The following is a 9,311-nucleotide window of genomic DNA, read 5'->3' as shown; positions in this document are numbered from 1 at the left end:
TGGGATGTTGTAGGGAATGAAGGGACACTGGATGTCTGGGAGCCTGTCCTGCACTGTTAATATGTTTCAGGTCTTTTTCATTTCACGGTATTTTGCAGCCTTAGCTGAGAGATGAGATATTTGTTACGAGGGCAGCAGCAGGACGGTTGAGTATGTAGTGTTGGTCCAGGAGGCCTAATGGCTGCTGCTAAAGCTGCCCGTGTCTGGCAGGAGAGGCTGCCAGAGTAAACCGGTCACCACAGGGGCTGGTTAAACCCGTGTTAATTATTATAAAACTACCAGTAGATTTAGTGAAACTAAGAAAACATTCGTAATCAGTGCAAAGGGAGTGAAGGTTACAGTCACATGAAAACATGTGTTCCTTTTTTACATCTTAAACCAAATCAGGTTTTTTAGAATACAAGCAGAAACTAGGCTCATGTCTGATGTCAGTGAAGGAACGTTGGGAAAAAAATGATTTTCTTCTCTATATCTGCAGGTTTTGGGGGTTTTCTGCTACTTTTCTACTTTCATCTTTAATCGAAACAAAGAGTCACAGAAGTTAAAAAGTAAAAAGACTACAGAAGAATCAGGCAGACTCATGGTGCCAGCTGTGCAGCCAATAAACAATAAACAACAACAACAACAAACATCATGACATCTCTATAAAAGCAAAGATGAGAAGTTTAACCCAGTCACACTCATCCCAGAATTTCAAAGACTTTATTTAAAACAAAACCTTAAATATGACATTAGCACCAGCTGTGAGGCTCAAACGGGATCAAGAGAAGATCTTTGATCAACCTGTTGTTGCTGGTTGCTGCTCTTGTGTATCAAAACCCCTTTCTCTTAGTCTTTGTTCATTTTTTAACAAACGGAATAATTCCAGAAGGCAATTCTGAACTCTAAAAGCAGAAAGAGAAATCAGTTGAAGAGGCGTGATCCACGACGGCGGCTCTCCTGAAGACCTGCTGCCGTGTGGAGCGGCGCTGGGCTAGAACGGGTCGCTCATAGCGAAGATGAAGGCCACAGGTAGCTGCAGGCCGATGTTCAGAACGTGCCCTCGCCCCACCTGGACTGCACCTACAGTCAGTCCTGCCACTGTCCCCAGGGTCCCAGGCCATGAAGACCACCTCCCAGACAGAGCAGCAGCAGCACCGACACACACCCCCGTCACTCCCACCACCCCCAGTAGAGCGCCCGCCTTACCGCCTTCTCCCAGCACTGGGGACAAGACCAAGATCCCACCCAGGAGAGCCATGGCCACTAAAGCTGCCCCCAGGATGACTCTCACCTCCCTGGCCAAATACCGTACCAGTGGCCCCCCCACTGTTGCCCCCAAACCCAGCTGACAGAGCTTGGCAGCAAAGATGGCTGAGCTCAAGGCTTCCACGCAGGACTGATGCTTCATTTCTGCACTGATGCTCTCTCGGTCCTGTGCCGGCCTCCTCATCTTCATGGCGCTGGTTATGACCACCTGCCCCGCGTGGAGGGTGAGAACGGCCACGATGAAGGTCACGAACATCGCCATGCATCCCATCGACATCCAGAATTTAAAATTGGAACTCTTTAAAAGTCCGTAAGCTACGAGTGCGAGCACAAGCAGGATGGCCACAAACACAAACGGGTGGTTGCCGTAGCCGAAGAGTCCGAAGCCCGACGTCACCACGGCAACCACCGTCATCGGCATCCCCGAGAAAGCCAAAAAGTCCACATGTTTGGCCACCACCGTGTCAATCCCTTGTTGGAGGTTCTTCTGTTCCAGCTGGGCCTCCTGATTCTGCCTCCTCCTCCTGTCCAGCTCTTGTCTCTGTCTTCTCTCCGTGATCCACGCCGACTCCTCCTTACTGCTGCTTCCCTCTTCCAACAGCAGGATCTTCTGCTCGATCCGCACCGCCACTCGCTGCCTCTGCTCTGCCTCTCTCATTTCTATCTCCTCCCGTTCTTTGGCCCAGTCGTTTGAAGCCATATAACAACAGGCCTCTCCTCGCTTCCACAGGAGGTTGAAAAGCAGGTTTAAAGGCGGTTTCAGCACCGTAAACATGCTGAGAGCCCCTAAAAGTCCCATCATGCCAAAGTTCTTCACAATCCATTCAATGACGACTCCAAGAGTGGCTCCACTGAGTGTGGTCCCAAAAGCCCCAGCCGTCCCTGCTGACATCCAAAGACCAATGGTCTCTGTGTTGGAGCTATTGCAGCTCCTGGTGGAGACAAACAGAGAAGCTACAGCAGCTGCCAGAATCACACCAGCAACCATTGACGTCATCGCGACGGTGAGAGCAGTCGCTCCCATCAGAGTGCCCAAACCAAGGGCCCCAACTGTGCTGATATCTTCCAACAGAGGTTTTAAAGGTGCAGCTGCGCTCATTGCTGACACGGCCTTCTCTACTGGATCCTCTGTGGCGCCCAGTAAGCAGCCAGCTATTGCTCCCAGTGCAAACCCCACCATGGCCTCCATTAAAGGGCTGCCAGCTCCTAAAGCAGAAAAAGAACAAAATGGTGAATGTACAGTTCCAAGCGTTAAACTACTTTTCCCCAACCAGAAGGAACAACCGACTAATGTTGCCCTGGCGACGCTGGAAGGCTGAGGCGCTTCCACTTTGTCCACCCTTAAGCCATAAATCTGTGTATCTGGAGACACAACTACCAGCTGAGGGACAACATGGACTTCTGTTGAAAGTTGAGGAGGTGATTAGACACAATTAATCTGGCTGATGGGTTCATGCTGTAACTCAAAGGATAAACAGTAGACCACGCAGATTAGGGGTGGAATGGAGAGACCACGTGATGAGAGCAAGCTGCGCTGCGGTGACACCTAGCGGACTATTTGTGTAACTGTTTCACTTGGGATCAGCATTTATGGGTTTGCCCAGATTTGTGACAATATGGTGACTTTTCTGGCTGTGTTCTTCAACAGTTCTTTAACAACTCACCTGCGTGTCGGCAGACAATTCAAATGTTTTGGCAAATGCAACGATATTTCTGATATTTTTGTGAACTGAGGTCAAAGTGATTCACCTGTACCCACTAATGAACGGCCGTGATGATGTTGTGTGTAGAATTTACAGGAGATAAAGAAAGAATTGAAATCTATTTTGCTGCCAATACGTTTCTGATGCACTGCGTTGGCGCCTCATCGTGCACGTGTCTGTCATGCACTCTTGCCCTTCAGCTTTGTTAAACAGGTTTGACCAGCAGGACGCCACAATGTTTCCTGTCTGTTCTCCGTCCTGCAGGTGGCCGTTGGCCGCTGCTCCAACAGGTTTAAACTGAGGAGGTATAAACCTGAACTGTGGACAAACTAAAAGCAAAGACAGCTTATTCTGGTCTGTTATGGGAGCATTTAAACAATAGACACATCAGGTCGAAGCTGTGTAAGCTTACCCAGTGTGGTTCGAGCCATGTTGTCCTCAGAGGGAGGATTCTGCTTCCTCTGGAGTGAAGACGGGCCGTTTCTGGTGCTGCAGCCGTGCCGGAGACTTCAGGTGAACCGGTTTAGCGCAGGACACGCCCACCAGCAGCTTCCTGTCCAACCTGTCTTGGTCTACAGGATCTCACTGTCACTGATGCCGACGGCGGTTGGGATCCAGGCGAAGATCTAGTGGTTCTGGTGTTCCGAGATCACTCGTATCCACAGTCACAGTCTGATCTACACTACTTCGTCAGGTTGAAATGCCAAGATGGTGCATTTGGATTGGTGCATTTGGTATGTGAACATTATAGTTAAAAATGACTTCTGAGCTAAACTGGTTCTACTGCAACGTTCTGCTGATGAGTTGTGAGATAGAACAAAGAACCTGTAGCAGGAGGCGACCTCGGAATCCTTAAATCTGTATGAATTCTTTAATAAAAGATTGACAGTTGTGTCTCCTCATATTGTGTGGTGACTCTTTGAGGAGGGCGGTTTGTGAATGCCAGAGATCATTTCTGCATGTCAGATTCTTCGTTGGTGATGTAAGATACATTTCTTAAGCATTAAACACGTCACACGTTTGAGTTTGACAACAAGGAAATTGCTTTTAGTATTGTTATTGTGCCTGCCAGTACTGTCCCGTGGTGTCCTGAGGAGCCCAAAGCAGCAGTCAGGAATCCGGCCACTCCTAGGACGGTGGAGCCCATCATCACCACGCCAAGAACAGCCAAAGTCACCACGGCGTTCCCCAACGCACAAGGGTTACTGCTGCCGCCACCTTCTGCGGCACGGCAGAGGTTAATCGACCTGAGGATGTCGTTGTCAGCTGCCACAAGTTTCAGACCTGCTGACATGATGCCGAGTCCCAGAGCAACTCCAGAGGCTGCGGCCAGGCCGGACAATAGGCCCAGCACCCCTCCTGCACCCACCCACTGCTGAGTGACACCCAGGAGACCTGTGTGTGGATTGTCCTTATCCAGAACATACAGGGTGACGGCAGCAGGGATAGAGATCCAGAAAGACAGCCTCCCTGCCTGGCCTGGATCCCACAGGCTCAGACATATCCCACCTAGAATGCCAAGGATCCCAGTCAGCATCTCTGCTGCGTAGACTAAAAATTGTATCGTGTAGAAGGTGTTGTACAACACAGGCTTGTCCCCCTGATGACGCTCAGTCCCAAGCCCAAAGACCAGTCCTGACAATGGGACCAGAAAGACAAAGCTGAGCACGATGTATCCGTTCTGCTTCCTCAAAATGAAGGTGGTGACCAACAAGCCCATCAAAAATGATGCTGGGACCAGGAGGATGTTGACCAGAACCAGTCTGGGCTTTGTAATATCCATAGCCTGTCCAGACCACACCCCCAGGCACATCGTGACCAGCGTCACAGCGTGCAGGACCAGCATCCTAGATGGAGCTTCCACTATCCGCCATTTGTTTATGAACAGCAGGATGAGGCTGAAGATAAAACCAAAGACACAATAGCCTTTCAGGCCCAAGGTCACCAGCATGGCACAGGTCCACCCGAGCAATGATCCTGATATTCCACATCCCAGGAATATGGTGAGACCACAGCAAGCCGTCTTCAGGAAAGGGATTCTCGTCTCCCTCAGCAGTGTTGGCACCGCAGTAGCACAAGCTGCGCATAGGAAAGCCAGGCAGAGCCCGAGACACCCCAGCAGACATGTTATTCCGCCCAGACCTGCTACCTGGACCAGGCCGTGAACTTTGAGATACCACTGAGAGGGAACCTGCTGCACCGCCGTCGCTGCTGTTTGGTTTAAAACGAAACCTCCAGCCGTCATTCCCATCAGCGCCGCCACAAACGACACAACTGGGGGAAACAAAGACAGTTTTATGCTGGACTGATTTCCTCATACAAACGATCTTTTCCACCCGTCTTCCGAGCTCACACTCACCCATTCCTCTGCTGTTATTGGCTGTCCTCACTCAGCCGCCATGGACATTCTCAAAGTAAAAGCGAAACTTGTTTTGCTCATATGACTGTAGTCATGTGGCACCAGCGAACCTGGAACTACAGTTTACCACATGCAGGCTCAGTAAATAAGCCTTGTAATTTGATACATGTGCAATAACAAATGTATTTATGCCTTGCTGTGATTTTTTGCAGTTTTAACAAAAGAACACAGAGATTCAAGCATCATAAGAAAACAAGAAAATCATTTTTTAATTATATTAAAGTAACTGTTGCTAGTAATACATCTAGAGTAAAACTTCTCATGCTCTCAGTCACACCTAGGTGACATGTTCCCCTTACTTTCATTTCTGCGGACTGTGGGAGAATCCAGAGTTCTGTGAGAGAATCAACAAAGACACATGGAGAATGTTGACCCAGGGGAAATCTCACCTGGAGTCTTCCTAACTCTGATAATGTATTATGAGCAAACTATGGATCACTTTAAAGAGTACGTTGTGCTTTTTGTTGATTACCCGACAGTGATTGTCTGAGAAAGTACCAATAGAGGGCAGCATGTGTTTTCCAGTCATTCAGAAGGAGGTGTCGGAACCTTTGTCGCGCGGTAGTTTTTCTCTACGGAACCTTTTTATGTGAACGCTGCGATGGCGGAAACACATGTAGAGATGTCTGGTGAGCCCTTTTGTTATCTTTGTTAATATATAGTTTTGATTAACGGTGTCTTTTAAAAAAAACCTTCTTTTGTCACTTTACGGTTCGTTTTTTGCCTTTAACTGGTGGTTAAAAGCTAGAGAGTTTACTTTTGTGGCGGAGCCTCGTTTCTGTGAGCGGTGTTCCTGCCCGCACGCGTACTTTAAGCGATAGTTAATCGACAATTCTAATTTCTCCAGATTTGTTTTTCTGTGGGGGTTTATTTGGCGTTGTTTGCTCTAAACGTGTCCTCGACTGATTTCCAGTGTAACAGAACTGGTGTCAGAATGGTGTCCTTTTATTCCTGCGATTGCTTCATGTGTAGGATTCCAAGAGGCAGGAGCCTCATTTGCTATCAGAGATATCCACGATGCTGCAGTTACACTGTTTGAAAATCCAAAAATATGCTCAGCAGATGACACAGATCCTGAATTTGAAGACAACGAGGACCAAAAGTGTCCTGCAGAGAGTGAAGATGAAAGGTCAGATGATGCAGGAAGTGATGGAGACCAGAGCAATGATGGTGGAGATCAAAGCGATGGTGATGGAGGCGATGGTGATGGAGGCGATGATGGCTTCGCCAACGCTGGCTGGGCGGAGGCCATGGCCAAGATCCTGGCAAAGAAAACCCCTGCAAGCAAAAGCAGCATCCTTGTGAAGAACAAGGAGCTAGACAAAGTGAAAGAGAAGGAAAAACAGGAGCAACTGGAGAGAAAGAAACAGGTAATCACCCCTGTGATGGTGAATCGGCGTATCCATCCTTCTGAGCCATTTAACTGCCACTGTGACGGTGTAACGAGATGTCGGTCAGCTTTACGGGGATACAACTTTTCAAACTCTGATTTCCTTTATTGAGCCCGACAATCACCTTTGAAGTTTAGAAATGTTTAAAAAAAAAAAGCAATTATTACCAAAGACACATTTAGTTCCTCCCTGTTTATCCTGTCTGGAGTCACTCCTAAAGCCTTGGAAACAGATGTTAAACCTATGGTTGTTGTTTTTAATCCACATCTGGTTTGGTTTATTTATTACTTGAAACACACCTTCATTTCTTTATTATTACTGTTGATAATAATAAATATGGATCCTTCTATCTGTACGTCTGACCAACAGTTTGATAAGAAGAGGTCCTGGGAGATGTTGTGCCGGGAGAAGCCTGACATCGTGAAGGACCGGGAGGCTGAAAAGGCCCTCCAAAGGGTTGCCACCAGGTATTCACGCGTTTGTTGCCTCCAAGCTTCGGTTCAATACTCTCAGGTGGGATTTATAATTCTGATCTGTCACTTCTGGTTCAGGGGTGTGGTGCAGCTGTTCAATGCTGTCAGAAAGCACCAAAAAACCATTGATAAGCAGGTGAAGGAAGCTGGAGGCTCCGAAAGGAAGAAGGCCAAACTTCTGTCATCTGTCTCAAAGAAAGACTTCATCGATGTGCTCAGAAGGACAGACGGAGATGGACGGGCTACATCAAAGCCTCAGGAGGACACTGTGAGTGGTGTTCTCTTGTTTCTGCATGTGTAAATGAGAGCACGCACGCGGCGCTAACCTCAGCAGTAGTAACATCCACACAGTCATTCACTGCTTTTTCTCTAGCTCAGCCATCCATTTATATTTGGTGTGTGTGTGTGTGTGTGTGCAGGCAGCTGCAGAGGAGAAACCAGCCTGGAGCGTCCTCAGAGATGATTTCATGATGGGCGCCACCATGAAGGACTGGGACAAAGAGAGCGACACAGAGGAGGCTGCCAAGCGCTGCGGGGCAGGCGAGTAGGAGCGGCACATGGATGCCTTCAGCTGAAGCAGCCGACAGGAAGTGACGGTTCTGTCTCGTCTGACGGAGGAACATTCAGGAGAAAGAACCAGTTCTGCAGCTCACTGCAGTACACGGACTTTACAGATGAGCTGCTGGTCATGAGCTGAACGACCACAGACTGGACTCTGGACTGGTTCCATGACCAGATTCATGTTTTTACCATCTTGGGCTCCGTTCTACGAGTGGATGTGAGATGAGATTTATGAGAAGTTTAGCCTCAGAAGTCCCTGAGGAGCATCGGCCGTGATGTTTTAGATGTGCTTATGTTTGAAAAAGTCCTCCAGGCCAAGGTTAACGCGTATGTACATGTGCCAAACTGGGCCGGATGCTTTCTGTGAAATGTACCAACTATAAAGACGTTTATTTAACTCCTGTCTTCATGTGAGCGTTTTGGAAGAATTACAGGTTCTCCGGTTTTGTCGCGCAGACCTAAAACAGGAAGCGTGGCTGATGGGTCGGGAGGGGGGGAGTGGGATATTACAAAACATCTAAGTCAGGAGCCAGTCTAACACTCCCGTCAAATATACTCTTTATTTCGGGCGCCCTGCCCCACGCCGGCGGACATGTTTTAATATCTGCAGCTTCTTGTGTCTGGCTTTTATTAACAGCACCACCTGGAAATAACAGCAGAGTGATGGGGGGGGGGTGGGCAGTCTCCGCGCTCCCATCTGACTCCTGCCACTTTGGCATGCTGTAGCTGTCTGGTGGGCTGTACAGCCTCAGTCACCACCTCCACTCATCCTCTCACACGTCTGCTCACAGCCAGCCACCGTCTCGTCTTCTGTCCCCACAGCTTCAGGCAGTTTCAAACTGGACCAACTCGCTGAGCAAAGTCCATTGTGATACATTCACTCATCCTCTTTTAAATCACCGGTCTAAAACCCCAAACCTTCCACTCTCTTGTGTTATTTACGTCGGTGAAATAGTCTTTCACACAGTTTGGCCCTGGTCCAGTCGTGATGTTCACACTCGTCATTCAGGGTTTCAGCTCCTGGGCTCCTGTTTCAATATAAACCACACGGCTGATCAATAGAAGTGTCATCAGGATTTCAGAAGAGTGAACTTCCTAAATTTAAAAGGGAGTCTGCTTGGTCAACAAATACACGATCAAGCCAAAAGTCCTAGTTTTAAGGCAAATATTCGCCCAGCAGGTGGCGCAAATGTGCTGGGTGCGATTGGCCGCTTTGAGGCTGCTGTCACGCATAAATCCATTCTTGATAGATAATTTATGGCTGGTCACTGGACATGCGAGGATACTTTGAGGCAAAGGGGCCATGTCGGTACTACAGGAATGAATAATAGCCAGATCAGAGCAGGACCAACCCTTCTTTCAGCGGTGTGAGTCACCTGATCCGTCTCCTGCTGTATAGTATTGTTGCAACTGATTCTCACTCTGTGTTTCCATCATTTCCATCAAATATCCACACAGGTGATTCAGGTAAATCAGAAATGGAGGTGAGCTTAACTGCTCAGGGAAGCTCTATTCA

The 9,311-nt window shown here is 48.3% G+C and overlaps 3 protein-coding genes across 5 annotated transcripts; 1 reads left to right on the top strand and 2 right to left on the bottom strand.

Annotated features, from left to right (window-relative positions):
- Window positions 1-688: 688 nt before the first annotated feature.
- On the bottom strand, window positions 689-3,678 carry LOC115250481 (uncharacterized). Its single transcript, XM_029839142.1, has 2 exons — window positions 3,364-3,678; window positions 689-2,454 (listed from the first exon to the last, which is right to left on the bottom strand). Exons 1-2 carry the CDS (start codon window positions 3,380-3,382, stop codon window positions 974-976), a joined length of 1,500 nt encoding a protein of 499 aa, XP_029695002.1. The 5' UTR covers window positions 3,383-3,678; the 3' UTR covers window positions 689-973.
- A 2-nt stretch (window positions 3,679-3,680) lies between these two features.
- On the bottom strand, window positions 3,681-5,376 carry LOC115250482 (uncharacterized). Its single transcript, XM_029839143.1, has 2 exons — window positions 5,311-5,376; window positions 3,681-5,225 (listed from the first exon to the last, which is right to left on the bottom strand). The coding sequence occupies exons 1-2, from the start codon at window positions 5,312-5,314 to the stop codon at window positions 3,964-3,966; spliced, it is 1,266 nt and encodes a 421-aa protein (XP_029695003.1). The 5' UTR covers window positions 5,315-5,376; the 3' UTR covers window positions 3,681-3,963.
- Window positions 5,377-5,881: 505 nt separating this feature from the next.
- Window positions 5,882-8,192, top strand: LOC101070428 (RRP15-like protein). Of its 3 annotated transcripts, none has more exons than XM_011605165.2 (5): window positions 5,882-5,999; window positions 6,433-6,740; window positions 7,131-7,228; window positions 7,313-7,502; window positions 7,654-8,192. In XM_011605165.2, exons 1-5 carry the CDS (start codon window positions 5,972-5,974, stop codon window positions 7,780-7,782), a joined length of 753 nt encoding a protein of 250 aa, XP_011603467.2. In that variant the 5' UTR covers window positions 5,882-5,971; the 3' UTR covers window positions 7,783-8,192. The 3 variants fall into 3 exon arrangements, with proteins under 3 accessions (XP_011603467.2, XP_029695005.1, XP_029695004.1); XM_029839145.1 differs by having other exon boundaries at window positions 5,908-5,999; window positions 6,430-6,740; XM_029839144.1 differs by having other exon boundaries at window positions 5,951-5,999; window positions 6,343-6,740.
- Window positions 8,193-9,311: the final 1,119 nt, after the last annotated feature.

Source organism: Takifugu rubripes, chromosome 7 (genome assembly GCF_901000725.2).
Source record: "Takifugu rubripes chromosome 7, fTakRub1.2, whole genome shotgun sequence".
Lineage (NCBI taxonomy): Eukaryota > Metazoa > Chordata > Actinopteri > Tetraodontiformes > Tetraodontidae > Takifugu > Takifugu rubripes.
This window is presented reverse-complemented; position numbering and strand designations above follow the sequence as displayed.

Bases quoted from the DNA above. Each gene is read 5' to 3' on its own strand.
- LOC101070428 (XM_029839144.1), top strand. From the start codon at position 5,972: ATGGCGGAAACACATGTAGAGATGTCTG. The intron at 6,000-6,342 runs GTGAGCCCTTTT...CTTCATGTGTAG, and splicing joins AACACATGTAGAGATGTCTG to GATTCCAAGAGGCAGGAGCC. The intron at 6,741-7,130 runs GTAATCACCCCT...TCTGACCAACAG, and splicing joins AACTGGAGAGAAAGAAACAG to TTTGATAAGAAGAGGTCCTG.